Source organism: Rosa chinensis, chromosome 2 (genome assembly GCF_002994745.2).
Source record: "Rosa chinensis cultivar Old Blush chromosome 2, RchiOBHm-V2, whole genome shotgun sequence".
Taxonomy (NCBI): domain Eukaryota; kingdom Viridiplantae; phylum Streptophyta; class Magnoliopsida; order Rosales; family Rosaceae; genus Rosa; species Rosa chinensis.
In genome coordinates this window covers 10,792,683-10,808,798 of record NC_037089.1, presented here as the reverse complement: position 1 = coordinate 10,808,798, position 16,116 = coordinate 10,792,683, and the positions used below count along the sequence as shown (strand labels likewise).

Sequence of the window (16,116 nt, the reverse complement as noted above, 5' to 3'; positions counted from 1 at the left end):
TTCTTAAAATTTAGCATATATCACAATTCAGTAGATTCACAATGTACCTACAATCCAAGCACAGATAAGTTTCATTTTCTCACACACAGTCACACAGATACATTGAAACATTCATTTCAAGTTTGGGTCTTCTTCTGTACTAATTTCCTCTCGTATATCTTTCAAATCGTCCCCGTCGATGTCGATGTCGATTTCAATACTATTGTTCTCTAAACACCTTAAGCTTGTGCTCTGAAAGGACATGCTATCTAGGTCTACATGAAACTTCTGGAATCCAATGCCATCTAGGCTCACAGAGTTTAGAGATTGATCATAGTCAATTGATCTCCCAAACCCTAGGTCTGTTGGTCGACGAGGTGCACCATTTGATCTTCGACTCTCTCTCAACTGCTGTTTATTGTCTGCAGAATAGAGGGCTTCTTCGAGTTCTCGACACACCTGGGACATTGTAGGACGGTTCTTGGGTATTTTCACAACACACCTCAAGCCAAGTTTTCCCATCTTTAGCATCACCTCTGTGTTACATGGTTCTGATAAAAGATTAGCATCTAAGATCTCCTCAACACGACCTCTCTCTAAGCTAGGCCTTGCCTGCACCAAAGAAAACATTGTCACATTATTTGATGAACAAGTTCGGATAGCAATTAAGGTCATGATAAATTGCTCACCCAGTCAATGATGTGAAAATTAGGGCGATTTCCGGTCATATCAACAGCAGGCCGGGAAGAAACAAGTTGGAGAAGAATGATTCCAAAGCTATAGACATCACTGAATTGGGATAAGTGGAAACTTGCACAATAAGCAGGGTCGAGGTACCCTGGAGTTCCTTTGATTTGGCTACTGACATGTGAATCGTCTCCTACAGGCCCTGATTTTACAAGTCCAAAATCTGAAACCTTGGCTTCAAACCCATCTCCTATCAAGATGTTACTTGGCTTTATGTCACGGTGAATTATGCTTGGGTTAACCCCTTCATGCAAATGAGCAATGCCTGTGAAAACAGTAAAATTGTAAACCAACATTAGTGACATTAATTTTCTTTCTTCAAATGTAATAAATATAAGTGATGGGAACCAACCTTTTGCTGCTCCAATGGCTATGTTCACTCTTTGCCTCCAACTTAAGCTTATCCATTTCTTTCCTACATGGTAATTGAACATGATTTAGCAAACACAGACCTAATTAACACCCAATTTAAGAATCAAAGCTCAAATTTGGATCATCTAACGGGCATTTAGCCAATTTCTTAGATTTTAGAAATACAAAACTCCTCAAACAGTCTGAAGTAGTACTCGAACCCTCTCGAGTAATACTGGAATCCCTTAGAGTGGTTACATACTTACATATGTAACAATTTAAAATAGTTGGTCAATTATTTTTAAAGGGTCTTGACTTTAAGCAAAGGAACGTACCCATTATATAATCAAGCAGAGAGCCATTGGGTACGTATTCATAGATCAAAACTTTTCCCCCTCTTGCTCCAACTAAGTCACAACCAATTCAGCCTTATTAGTATATAGAAAACAAATATATATAACAATAGGGTAAAACTTGATAATCATATAACATATATATGCATACCAGGTTCTTCACAATATCCAACCAGTCCTACAAGGTTTCTGTGCTTAACTTTAGAGAGTAGCCTCACTTCTGTTCGAAGAAAAACACTAAACAAGAATCAGATTCAGCATTCATTTAGTTATGAAATCTTTTCTTTCTGGTGTCTGAAACCTATGCAGGCTTTATACCGTTTCTGAATTCTTCAACACTCTGAAACGAATCGGCGTGAGCTCTCTTGATGGCCAGGGTTCCCAGATCATCAAAGTTCCCCTTGTAAACATTTGCAAAAGCACCACAGCCCAACATGCAGTCTCCGTTGAAATTATTTGTAGCCTTCACTAGTTCCTCCAGATGGAATCTCCTCAGATCTATCTTCTCCTGTTTCAAAGTTCCTAAAAATGCAGAGTTAAAAATTGCACAATTATCTCCTTGAATTACACCGAAACCTTTTGAGATAAACCCAGCATGTTTTTATAAAGTGGTGCAACAATTGAGTTAACTGAAAAGTACATAGAGATATAATGTAAAATGTACAATCTTCTTTCTTTCGTGGTTTGGCCTCCAACTATTCAACTATATGGCAAGTAAATTGCTGGAAATAGGTCAAGTTTTGCTCACTTTTTAGAGCGAGTTTCTTTGGTGACAACTGCCCTTGTTCTCGCCGGCGCCTGAGAGCCGGTATAAGCTTCCTGCTGCAAAGGAAGTATAACAACGCAGCTATCACGACTATTAGAATGCCTATAACGAAGCCTCCCCATATATGTGTTTGATGACTAGCATGAGGAACAGAATCTTGAAGAGACTGTGGTGAATACATTTCCAATTAATCACCTCCAAAGCTCAAAACCCTAAACCCTGAAACAAGCAACTCATTCTATATACCCAATTCTTGCATTATTTTGCTTTAGGCATTTTCACTCACTCTCTTTCTGTCAAGCTTATAATCTGATTTCTTTTTTAAGATAAAAGGAGGGGAAGGAATATTAGAAAGAGGACACTGTATATAAGCTGATCACAAACTGTTGCATTGCCGGCTAGCTTTATATTATGTATTCAGAATTTGGAAGTCTAGCTATGGTTTTTAAGAGTCAGTCTTGGGATTAATTAACAAGAAAATAAAAAAGAAGGGTGGTCACTCTCCTACTCACCACTTATGACTTAGTCCTATTATGTAAGACGGCATATAGGCCAAAACAACAAGTATTGTCTATCTACGTATCTGTGAATTGATGTTGCAAATGTATGCGTTTGCTTCCCACGGGCAGAGAATCCTCGTGCATGAGGATGGACTTGGTCAGAGGTCCAATGGATCTTTGGTGAATCACTTGAAATCAATATATTCAACTTTCTTTTTTGGTCTTGACTATTTACTCAATTTGAGCCCAATAATGACACGTTTACTTACTTGAAATGTAAAATAATCATGAATCGGAGACAAGTGGAATGGGAGAAGAAAGAAATCGGTATTGATTCCGGATGAATGATTCCTAAACCTATCTCCTCCCTTCGTAATCGAATTCCTGAGTATTCAGGAATCGATTCCTGATAAATAGGTAGGACCTACACCAATTCCGATTCCTTCATGTGTTAGTAAACACATGAATTCTTTTACCTGGAATCATTCCGATTCCTTTTATGTGTTAGTAAACACAAGGGTGTTTTTACTCCGTAATCATTCCATTCCATTCCAAGTAAGTAAACGTGCCCTAAATGTCAACTTACTCCACTAAAAGATTTGTGTGCTCACTTACCCAATTTAAATATAAAAAAGACAAGTTTGCCCTTTAAATAATTAAAAAGTCATTGAAGACCTCACGGGACTCCGGTCACCGGCCGCGGGAATCCGGTCACCAGTGATCGTCTGTGGGACTCCAGTGACCGGCCGCCGGAATCCGATCACCAGTCGCTGGAGGTTTCCAAAGAGGTCGCCGGAGACTTTTATTACCCCCAAATAAATTTTTATAAAGTTTATTGGTGGGCAATAAAATATTTATTGGGTATTATTTGAGGCAATAAACTTTATTGGGGAGTAATAAAATAAGACGCCGAACTCCGGTCACCGGTCCAGAGGTTGCCGGAAGTTCGCAAAGAGGTTGCCGGAGACTTTTACTAACCCCCAATAAATTTTTATCGGGGGGCAATAAAAAGCTTATTAGGGGGCAATAAAAAGTTTATTAGATATTAGGCTCCAGTTTTGTTGCAGCTGGTCAACAGTCTCTTTTCTGCGCGGGCGTGCCAGCACCGTTCGGGTGCGGTCGTCGGATGTATCCCTTGACCTGACTTCTTTTGAGCAATCGTGGACGAGGAGAGCACCAACCTCGTCGCGGGATTCTTTGTGCCTCTTGGTGAGGACTTTTGCTAAGCTTCTTCAAAATCACACAATCGATAGTCGACGTCGTAGATCGAGCAGAGAGAAAATCACTGGGAAGTGGGGAGAACTTGCTAAAGCGTGACTTTAGCTTGGCCAGTTTGCGAGGGTGTTACCCTTGCTTGGCTGGTTCCATAACCGTTGTGGTCAGGGTAGTACAGTTGGCTCCCGAGGAGACTAGGACCGAAGCACATTGACCGAGGGTTTGATAGCACTGACAGTCGGCTCTTGAGGATTCTAGGACTGGAGTGTGGTCACTAGTAAAAGAATGAGAGGCGTTGCTCTAGAGAGGCTTGGATAATCATAGAGATTAGTTGATGAATTGTGTCTTGTTGCTTGTTGTAGCCTCTATATATAGGCTACCAAGCCATAGTAGTTGGCCTTAAACAAATCATGATGGGTTTTCCATTTAAGCACTAATGGAATCATGATAGGTTTTCCTATTAAGCACTAATGGAATCATGGAGCACTTAATGGAATTATGGAGCACTAGATGGAATTATGGTGGGTTAGGCACTTAAGCACTAATGAAATTGAAAATGATGAGTTTTGGAGTGGTTTTGAGTCACTTTCTGCTCCTTTATGCCTTCAATGAGCACTAGATGGAATTATGGTGGGTTAGGCACTTAAGCACTAATGGAATTGAAAATGATGAGTTTTGGAGTGGTTTTGAGTCACTTTCTGCTCCTTTATGCCTTCAATGAGCACTAGATGGAATTATGGTGGGTTATGCACTTAAGCACTAATGGAATTGAAAATGATGAGTTTTGGAGTGGTTTTGAGTCACTTTCTGCTCCTTTATTCCTTCAATTATATTTTCACAAGAATTCAGAATGGGCCTTCGACTTCTTCATATCAAATGATCCACCATGAGTGTAGATCATTCTGGTAAAATTTTAGAGCTTACTTCCATGTGGTTGGGCTGGAAACGCTGTTGGACTCCTTACAGGTCCGGTTTTCCAATTTTATCTTTAAGAAAATTGGATTGATTGTTTGAAGATTTTCCACTCTAAACTAGCTCTTGTACTATTCATAAGAAATGATTCTTGGGATGTCTAGAATGAATCTAGAAAGTTTTAGCTTATTTGGATTTCGTTTGGTTAGTCTACCGCCCCTCCTTCCTTGTTTAGCTCGGTTTCTTCTAGCCGAAGTAGGAAAATGTGCTAAAGTTGACTTTTCTTTTCCATGCTTCCATCATTTCCTTTTCTTGCAGCTCGCATAATCTTCCATAATTCTGCATGTAGATTTAGCCTCTAAATAATATATTTCAAACTTGTCGACAATATATAGTTTGAGCCACTGACATTAGCTCAATTTCTCCACGACATGCCTTGTCAGGTCAAAATGCTCATTATGGGTTCAAATAAGGGTAATAAAAAGTTTATTGGGGGGCAATAAAAACCGGACACCGGTCGCCGGTGATCGGATTTTGGCAGCCGGTCACCGCATTCGGACGACCGGCGACCAGAGTCTAGTGAAGTCTCTCTCTCTCTAAGTGACAAAGGGAAAGAGGGCAAAATTGTCCCAAAAATAACAAAAATTAATAAAAAAAAAATAACTTAATTGGGTATTAGGGCAAAAAATATGTAATTTGTTGAATAAGTGGGCAATCTTATAAGATGTTTTAGTAAATGAGATTAGTGTGGCTCAAATTTAGGTAAATGGACATTGTCCCTTCTTTTTTAAGTTTAGAAACAAACCCTAACAATTTGTTATACCATATATGCATTAAGATTAGTGGCGGATTTAATAATTAATTTTTGTTGGCGAGCTGTGACATGTTGGTAAGTTATAATTCCAACATTATAAAGATCGTGGGTTCGATTCTCATTTACATATGTAAGGGTGGAGTGAGTTAAAGATTTTTTTATAAAAAAAAAAAATTTTAATTTCATATTCCAATTCTCGATATGAATTAATTTAGTGAGCTTGTTCTCAACTCATTAGAAATTAACTTTTTGTGCATCTACTAAACTACTATTGCTTTCACCGTTTCACGTTTATAAAGAAAGAAAAAATCGAGGAAATAAAGGATTTAAAGGGAAGTTTTAATTACAGCTCTTTATCCATCCATACCTCTTTTTATTTTTTAAACATTCAACTTCACCCTTAAACACCTCTAATCTCAACTGACTAACCGTAGAGGCGGCAGTTCTGCCGCGCATACTAGCAACGGTCCAATTAAATGGAGCCATGGGTGCCAATCTTTTCTTTCTTTCTTAGGCCCAGTTTGGCCCTGCTGGTATTATGGATTATCAGCTTTTTTATTAAGTTAAGTTGGTTGATGTGTTTGGTGAAGTAAGAAATTGCAGCATATTTCTCAAGTTCACAACTTCAATGCAGATTATAGAAGGGGTTAGTTTGGGATTGCTATGACTTTTAAAAAAAAATTGTTGCTGCTGTGTTGTGAGAATAATTAGCTGTGAATTAAAACAGTTTCGTGTTTGGTAAATAATATTTTTAAAAGTGCTGTCAGTACATAAAACAATTGCATAGTGTGTTTTGATCTATAGCAGCTTCTAAAAGCAACATCTAGACTGCTTCTAAAATCTGCTGCCAGTGACCTGTAACTTTTAATTAAAGCTACTTTTTATTTATTTACCAAACACAATAAAATCTAAAATTTTGAACAAAAGCTTATTTTTTAAAAGCGGAGCAATCCCAAACGGGGCCTAAACCATGCTTTTAGAAGCAGCTGCCAACAGAAGTAGCAATTGGATTTTTTAAAATACCGAAAGAGTCCTCATCTGCTCATAAGTTCCTCTATTCCTTTTATCTCACTAAACACTCAACAACTTAAGTTGACATTTGATTATTCTAACAACACAGCGTAAGTCATTTTTTTTTATAATCACAGCTACATCAAGCTCGACCTTAGACTACAAAACTCTCCGACCTTGGCCATTTGATCAAATAATTGTTGTGATCCACATTCTGGTTGTCATCCATTATTTGAAGTATCTTATTAAACATTTTTTACTTTTCTCTAATTAAAGAAGTAACGATTAAGGAAGTTAATAACAACCTTTCTAATATGATCTGCAAACAATGTGTGGGAATCCCATCACTAGGGTAGACAGACAAATTAAGGGCATAATCATCTTTTTTTGTTTCATTCAAAAAGAAGAAGGTAGTTTTCATACTTCTGAAAAACTAGTTTGCGCTATAATTTTTAGCAGAAGATGCCAGGTGTTCCCAAGTTTTGAAACCTCTGAAGTCATTGTATGACAACATCAATGGCCTGGCTACGTGCAATCAACCAATGTCCTAGGTTTTAAAAAGAATAAAAGTGATGGATTAAAAAAAAAAAACTAATCTCCATGAATCATGATTCAACAAACAGTATCAGTGATAGGGTGGGACAAAACAAATGAAGAAGAACTGTTTTATTAGTAGAGATCCATAAGGACTGATTCATCTCTCTAATTAATTGCAAAATGTAGTACTCTAGCCATCTAGAAACAAACATGACTGTATGTACAAGTCAGAATGATGGACAGGTAAGTGTTAGAAAAAATAAAAATTTATTGCTTTCTTTAGAGTAATCTATACTCAACGGGTCCATTCGAAACTATGCAATGTCTTTATGTATAGTTGGCCTATTGTATTGACCTGACTATGAATTAGAAAAATAACAATGATAATTAAACATGACCTTAACTTTGGATTCTTTGGACATCATGTCCCTAGTCTTTGATTTTCATAAGATTCTCTTTAGAATGGAGTACGTTACAATAATATATAGATATATAAAACATAAGAAGAATAGTCACTTTGGTCACTCAACTATGACTCATTCGACACTTTGGTCACTCAAGTTTCAAATATATCACTTTGGTCACTCAAGTATTATACTGTCATTTACAAAAGTCGCTTTGTTGTGAGAAAAAATGCCCCTTGGGTGACTTTTGTGAATGACAGTGTAATACTTGAGTGACCAAAATGATACATTTGAAATTTGAGTGACCAAAGTGTCGAATGAGTCATAGTTGAGTGACCATGTGTGGAATTCTCCCTAAAACATAACATCCTTTTTTTCATAGACAATCTCTAAAAGAAACGTTAGCAGAAGTATGTCCAGAAAAGACAAGATTTCAAGGCCCAAAGAAAAACTCTAATCACTCCCCCTCTCTCTGTCTATTGGTGCTGTCTTCATATGGACGCGCTGATCAAGAAGGCAACGCTAGTCATCGTACTTGCAAGGGCTTCCTCCTACCTACTTGTAGCTAGTTACCCTTATGTAGCTTGTTGTCTCTTACTACTTCTTTGCGTCTATTTTGTCAGAGGAGATGCGACTCTCAATTATACCAATGTGATGCATCATAGAGACGATGCGGTTAGGAGCCGAGCTATAGTTCGTCTTTTGTTAGAAGATTGGGGAGGAGAACCAAGACTCATTTAGTTTTACTCTTTCGTGGTTGCCTTGCACAGCATGAATCATCAATGTGATGCATAGGTCACCTATGGCTTTGGGCTAGCACTGGCTGAGATGAGTTTTCTTCCTCCTTGGTTGGTGATTTGCTCAATAACTGGTCTCGATGAATTGTGAAGGGGACGATGGCTACCAGCAACAGATGGGAAAATTAGGGCTGGGCATATGTCGGGCCGGTTCGATCTGAGGCCCAAACCTTTTTTGAACCGAAATAGTCAGTTAGGCCCAAATCCAAACCGAGCACAGAATAAAAAAAGAGTGGGCCGAAATTTCGGGTCAGCCCGGTTTGGTTTCTAGCTGGGCCGAACTTTCAGTTCTTGGCTCGTTTTATTTTTTAATCACTTTTGGCCCAATATTTACAGGCCCAAATTTTTCATTTTCACATTTTTCTTGCTTTTTTTTTATCATTCAGCTATTCTCAAGCCCATCTACAAGGCATACAATTCAAATATAACACCTGCTTTTACATCCTAAATGACCTAAACACCTAAACAATAAACATTTAAGCAAAAGAGCTGCAGCCATACATTTAAGCAAAAGAGCTACAGCCATATTCCATACTCCATAGTCCAAACTCCAAACTTAGTTAATACTTAATAGTTACAGACCTAAATAAAAATAGAGAACAATTCAACCAAACTCCAAGTTATTACAAATATTCCATACTCCATAGTCCAAACTTATTGACAAACCTAAATAAAAAGAGCTGCAACTTGCAGGTTTGCTTCAATGCTTCATCAGTCTCCCAATTCAGCATGTACATCACCTTGAGTAACACCAAATCTGCAATTAATCAGATTCAACATCAAATTCTAAAAGGCCAAAACATAAACAGACCTGTGAGTAGTTCATTTAAGCTACCTGCTTCTATCTTTTCCAATTCAGCATATTGCTCCATTTCAATCCTAGTAGGCTCCTTGAACAATGGCTTACTAGCAACCCTCAACCAATCACTTGAACAGACAAGAGCCTTAACCATTTTAGCTTGCCCTAAATGGATCCACAATCCTCTTTCCAAGACTGAAGGAGCTTTCGGAAGCTAAGGTTGATGCAGACACAGCAAAAACATCCCTAGCAATCTGCGATAAGATTGGAAACTCCCAACATTTTCTTTCCACCAATCCAACAGTTGAAAGCTTTGATTTGAACGGTCCTCGGACGGCTCCAGCAGGTATTTGTCTACTTCATTCTTGATCTCGACAACATCCTTTTCTTGCCTAAGCTTCATGAACTCATTCTTGCTTGCAGCATGGCTATCCTCATCCTCGAAACTTGCATTTGCAGCGCCAAACAGTGGCTGGGTTGCAGAAAAGGAAGCTTGTGCTTCCTCGAGATCATTTTTTGCATACTCAGCAAAGAGCTGTAGAAACAAGCTCCTGACTTCAAGTACCATCGTAGCCACTATGGTCTTGTCTTGCTCCAGTTTTGGAAAGAAATACTCCAAGTACAGCAGTTTGTACCTTCACAAAACTTAAGAAAGGCCATTTCATTATCATTAATCACAAAATCGAGGGCTGCACTGACAGGACCTGCCCCGGATTTCACCCTGAAATCAGAAGTGACCCTGCGTGGCTCACATTAGAAGAAATTATACCAAAAATTTGGCGGAACTTCCCCTAAAATGGGCTACCCAAACCTGTAGAAAACATTTACACTTCTCAATCAATTCATCCTTATGCTCCTGGAGCCACCCTGCTTCCCAAATCAACATCAGTCTCCAATTCACAAAACACACATCTCAACTCAGATAGCATAAATCCCATAGGTAATCAGAGCAATTCTAACAGAAAGGTATAAGAGGAAAACCTAATTCAAAGATAGATGCGGAAGCCATGCTGTTGACTATGCCTCAACTCCGTGTACGCCCGACCTCAACCAATTCGCCTGCAAACTGGGCATTTGAAACCGAAGGGCCCAGGGGAAAGTACATAAAATACGTTAGCGTGAGTGGACAAAAATAAACAATTTTTAAACCAAATGGATTTTATACTTTCCCACATTTATTTCTGTTTAAAAACAAAAAATTTCCCTATGCATGCAAGGATTAACGAAAATAAAACAAGAGGAGTTCCACTCAAGAAAACCGACTAGCCCCGCTAGTCACATACGATTTAAAAGAAAAAGTTGGAACTCTGATCTCAAGGAAAATAAGACCAGCCCCGCTGGTTAAACGAAAATCGAGCTAGCCCCGCTAGCTTAAGTAGTAAAATGAGTAGGGGAAGGCGATAGCCATACGAGTGAGCCTCCCAGGCTCGGGTGATAGCCTCCCAGGCTAAAATACTCCCATTACTCCCGTAATATACCCTTACGCCACTATGTGTAGCGATAGGATACCGGGCTACAGAATTACTGTCACAGAGACAGTAACCTGCGCCACAAAGGCAGAGGGCTACGGTGATCCCATCACCGCGCCACAAAGGCGGAAAATCAATGCTAGCAATGATAAGTCACCCAAAGTATGGCAAAAGAAACCCGAAAACAAAGTAAATCCATAAGTACATAAAGCTTCCCCATCTCTCGTAAATGAATTTCCAACGACATGTCCCACACGCCAAGATAATCTCAAGTTCGAAATAAATAGGAGATAAATAAATATAAAGATTTACTCCATCAAAATCTCATTTCGAAAATCTCATAAAAATCTCAAATCGCCGAATATAAATATAATATAAATAGTATAAATCCGGAAATCACATCGGAAATAAATAAATAAAAGAAAATAAGCATAATCCAATGACGTGACCCCGCACGCCATAAAACCTTCAAATAATCAAATATCCAAAACCATTCCTGAAATTAACCATATGCTCGGGAAATTAATACGATAAACAAATCATAACCTCGGAACCAATTAAATAAAAGCATGCATCATTCTTTGAAAAATAAAAGTCCACTCACAGTACTATTCCGACGATCACGCATTCGTGTTCCGTCATCGAGCAGTAGCTCGGTACGTCGTCCTGTACACAATTATATTCCGTGAATAATTCTTCAATAATTTAATACAATTCCTAAAATCAATTCCTCATAATTTCACCTCCCAATTCTCCTCGGATTTAGCCCAAATTATACCACTAATACCAATTCGTTAATTTAAAGGTTCCAAGGCAGAACCGAGAGATATCAGACGGTCGGCTTCTCGTAATTCGATAATCGAAACCCTAAACTTCAAAATTCATAATTAATTCCAAGTTTCTCCAAAAATTACCAAACTTCACATACAAGCTCTACACAATTTATAGGATTTAATGGGCTAAAAACCGGAATTAAAACACTGCCTTACGCGCCTTCACGCGCCACCACTGCCTTACGGCGCGTGGGGCTCACGCGCCGGTGGCCACCACCTCCAATGGTCACCAAATTTCAGCAGCGCCACCTACTCATCAGACCCAACATTTTTCTCAACTACAACACAATCCAATTTTACCTTTAAGAGCTCCAATTTTGCCGGTGAAAAATTTCCAGAAAAATCCCAAACCCTAGGATCGGGCTTTCCTTGATTCTCCTTCCACGCTGCAAATCGCGGCTCAAGGCTAGGGGGGAAATGATCCTTGGCAAAAACCCCACCTTCGACAATGGCTGAATCGCCGGCAAAGCTCAAACTACCCCCGTGAGGTTACTTGCTTCGATCCGGAGTTTTCCGGCCAAATCGCCGAAACACAAGGGCACTAGCGTCAAGAGGAGGAAGAGGCGATCACGTGGTGGCCGGTTGCCCACCGGTTAATGGCCGGACGGCGGCGAATCGAAGGGGAGAAGAAATCACCCAAAGAGGAAAGGGGAGAGATCGGGGGAGAGGAGAGAGAAAGGTGGGTTTCCGGATTTGGAAACCTACCACAGTAAATTTTCATTATTTATACCAATTTCTACCATGAACAGTAACTTTACCTTTTCTCTGATAACTTTCGCATACGAACTCCGATTTTTACGTACCACATATGCACGCGGTTGGTTTAACGTCCTCTACAACTTTCATGAAGAAAACTTTCTCAAATTTTGACCCGAACAAAAGTCAACAATTTAGGGCCACTAAAGTTACCAAAAAAGAGTAAAGGTAAAATAAATTGTCGTTCACTGTCCAACAACTAGTAAACCGGTGAATTTAGGTTCGGGACGTTATATGCACTATCATTATCATTTCACAACAATTCATGTCATTAACATTATAACATCATTATTAACTGAAGAAGACAAGTCAAACCATCATGCCAATAAACATTAATGCAATTCATTATCAGTTAATTAAATCAGAAATCAAACTATGACATTAACAGAAAATTACCTTAGATCCAACACCACTGCTATCAGCAGTATCTTATTCAAATCTTCAAGCCTCCCCCAATATTTGTCGAACTTCTTTTTCATTGAATTCCCAATGTTCACCATCAATGCATCATCACTTTGTAAAGACATAAATAAATCCCCAATTAGAAATCACAGAAAATTGACAAGTGAAAAAACAAAAAAACAAATTGAAAACAGCAATGTTCTTTACCTTTAATACACTTGTCCAGCTCTCCAATGATGGTACACATCAAAAGCAATGGCTGGTTTGCTGTCACAACACTTGTCCCATTAAACCTGAGCGTTGCATCATAAAATATCTTCAAGAACTTGACCAGCCTTGCAGCCTTCTCCCAATCAAGTCCAATCGGAGGTCCATCTCTCTTCTTCCCACCAACTCTCTCATTGAAATAGGATCCAAACTATGAATCCTCATCCTCCAACCTAAGAAAGGCTTTCCTGTACTTTATTGATATGTCTAGCATAAAGTACGTCGAGTTCCATCTAGTGCAGACATCTAAAGGCACTATCCCACCCTTGTGGTCGACTTTTTCTTAAGCTGCACACTTACTGAATTTTTCCAGCCTAGCAGGACTTGACCTAATATACTTGACACAATTTTTGATCCCCTCTATTTAGGAATCCAGCTCCTCCATTCCATCCTTAACAATTAAGTTAAGGATGTGGCAGCAATATCTCATATGTAGAAATTCCCCATGTAAAACCAATTCTCCAATTCCCTATCTTTTCTCTCTTGTAATCTAAAGCCACTTGATTAGGAGATGCATTATCCACGACAATTGTAATTACTTTCTCTATTCCCCACCCAATTAAAGGTCTCAACTAGATGCCCTATTTTCTTGCCCCTATGGTTCGGTATCACAGAGAAATTAAGGATTTGTTTGTGCAGAACCCAAACATCATCAATGAAGTGGGCTATGAGAACCATGTAGTTGATATTTTAGACCGAAGTCCAAGTATCAGTGGTTAGGGACACTCTCTGACCATAGGTGGCTAAGATATTTTTAATCCTAGTCCTCTCCGATTGATAGAGATCCCAGATTTCTCTAGCAATGGTCCTATGGGATAGTTGCTTAAATTGTGGCTGAAGTGTTTTCATGAAATCAATGAATCTTTGCCCCTCAACAAAGCTAAAGGGCAGTTCATCCCTAATGACCATCCTAGCATAAGCTAACCTAGACACATCTTGATCAAAAGACCTTGCAACTAGCTTTCCCCCGACTCAAACACTAAGTTTTTCTGCTTTTTGGCTGGAAGGTAAAGTGGCCATTTCTTACCTTGATAGAGCATGTGATTTCTCATCGAGCTTGTGCCATTGGACTTGGAGTGCACCAGGTAAGTTTGCGGGTAGTAGTTGCATTTCGCCTTCGGCCTCAACATCTTTGTACCATTAGGGTTCAACAACTTCGTGAAGTGATCCCATGCCACACTCTTGTTCTTTCTCTTCGAAGCAGACATAATTTCAACCTCTGACGCAGCACTAGGTGTTGCAGTAGCACCAAGTGTTGCAGTAGCAGAAGGCTGAACTGGAATGGTTGAACTGGATGCAGCAACACTAGTTCCCATGCTACAATCCATATCAGTTCCAATGGTTGGACCTCTACAACGTTCTTCCATCATCTGCATTATCAAAAAAAAAATTCCATTAATAAACACATAACATTAGAATGAAACCCGGTCAAAAAAATTTCATAGCAAAAAACCCACAGTTTATCACAAATCACAGTTTATCTTAAACTTTATAAAACCCACAGTTTTATCTTAAACTTTATCAAACCCACAGTTTATCATAGATCAGATCACAGTTTATCACAGAATCACAGAACCACATATCATTAACAAAGCCAGTATCACAGTGTAGCACACAATCACAGATCATACAACCCTATTAACAAAACCCCTAATTCAAAACCCAGAATCTGGTGTTGTGACAGCAAACCCCTAATTCCCTAATATTAGAACGTTTGTTCGAAATCCCTACATCAGAACCCTGTTTGAAATCCTAAACATTAGAGCACCAAACATTAACAATCAAAACATGAAAACACACACAACATTGTTCGAAATCCCTACATCAGAACCCTAAGTCCCTAAGATCAAGACACAAAATAAATAAATAAATTGAAAAGAGAGAGAAGACGACCCGATTAGGAAGAGCGAGACGGCGAGAGCGAGATCCGACAAGTTTTCGGCTTTAGGGCGACTAGGCGAACGCAACAAGTGATTGAGAGAGAGGTGGTTAGGGTTTCGAATAGAGGTTAGGGTTTTTTGAGAGAGAGGCGGAGGCTGAGTGTTTAAGAGAGAGAGGTGGAAATGAGGCCGCTCGATTAGCTCTTTAGGATTTTCTATAGGTTGTGTGATCTGGTGAGGTTTAGCCCACTTAGAGATTGTGTTCCACACCAATAATATGAAAACAGGTATAAAAAAATATATATATAAAAATTTAAAATGTAATTATTTATATTTCGGTTTGGTCCGGTTTAAACCGGTCGGTTTAATAATGCAAACCGAGGTCAACCCGGTTCACATCCGGTTTGGTCCGGTTCTGAAAACTTTCGATCACAAAGCCATCGGTTCGGTTACCGATCTGATCGATTTCCTGCTCAAGTCGGTTTTCTACCCACCTCTAGGGAAAATGTTGTATGTCTTGGTGATGGTGGCAACGATAGGTTTGCTAGGGTGCTTAAGGTTTTTCAATGGGCTAATCTTGTTGCATTGAATTGGGCTAAGGTTTGGGTCCCTTTGGGCCTCAGCCTTTGCTTAATTTACGGTTTAGTTTCTGTAGCCTACAATTAAATTTTAACTATATATCTAGCTATTTAGGTTGTTTTCTTCCTTATAGGCTCATTTAATAAACGAGCTTAGTAGACTTAATGAGTGGTGTTAATCAGGTCTTTATTTGCTTGGTCTAGAGACATGATTCAAGTTGTGAAGTTGATGTAATACGCAGTTTTGGCCTCTATTAATGATATATCTCTTTTTATCTCATAAAATCATCCTTTTTTTTTTTGTTTATTAATAATACAAAAACTACTCTTTTCTTTCTTTAGTATTTGTTATCACACCTAACTTTCTTCTCACGCCACCCCATTCAATTTTGTGATATTCATTTTGTCTTCAAGAACACAAAATAAAGATGAAACTTTTCCATCTCTTCTATCCCCTTTTTCCGGTTTTCCCTTTGTTTTAGTTTTAAAATAATGTTTGTTTATAAGAGGGACAGAGGGTAACACATCTAGTTGTTTCTAGGATTGAGAGATGGTGTAAAAGGGATACCTAATTGGATGCAAACAAGGTTTTAAGTTTCTCCGAAACTGCCGAAATTTCCGTAAATTTGAAGTACCGAAACGAAATTCATATGCTATATCATTTCCGTCAGGAGTTTCCTGAAATTTACAGAAATTTTCCGTACATTTCCGCGAATCTACACACAGAAAATATATTTAAAAATTCA

General features: G+C 38.8%; 1 protein-coding gene across 1 annotated transcript; it reads right to left on the bottom strand.

Moving 5' to 3' along the window:
- Window positions 1–29: 29 nt before the first annotated feature.
- Window positions 30–3,041, bottom strand: LOC112185581 (probable serine/threonine-protein kinase PBL11). Its single transcript, XM_024323839.2, has 7 exons — window positions 2,179–3,041; window positions 1,749–1,952; window positions 1,582–1,650; window positions 1,413–1,484; window positions 1,079–1,141; window positions 669–991; window positions 30–591 (listed from the first exon to the last, which is right to left on the bottom strand). The coding sequence occupies exons 1-7, from the start codon at window positions 2,375–2,377 to the stop codon at window positions 112–114; spliced, it is 1,410 nt and encodes a 469-aa protein (XP_024179607.1). The 5' UTR covers window positions 2,378–3,041; the 3' UTR covers window positions 30–111.
- Between the last annotated feature and the right edge of the window lie 13,075 nt (window positions 3,042–16,116).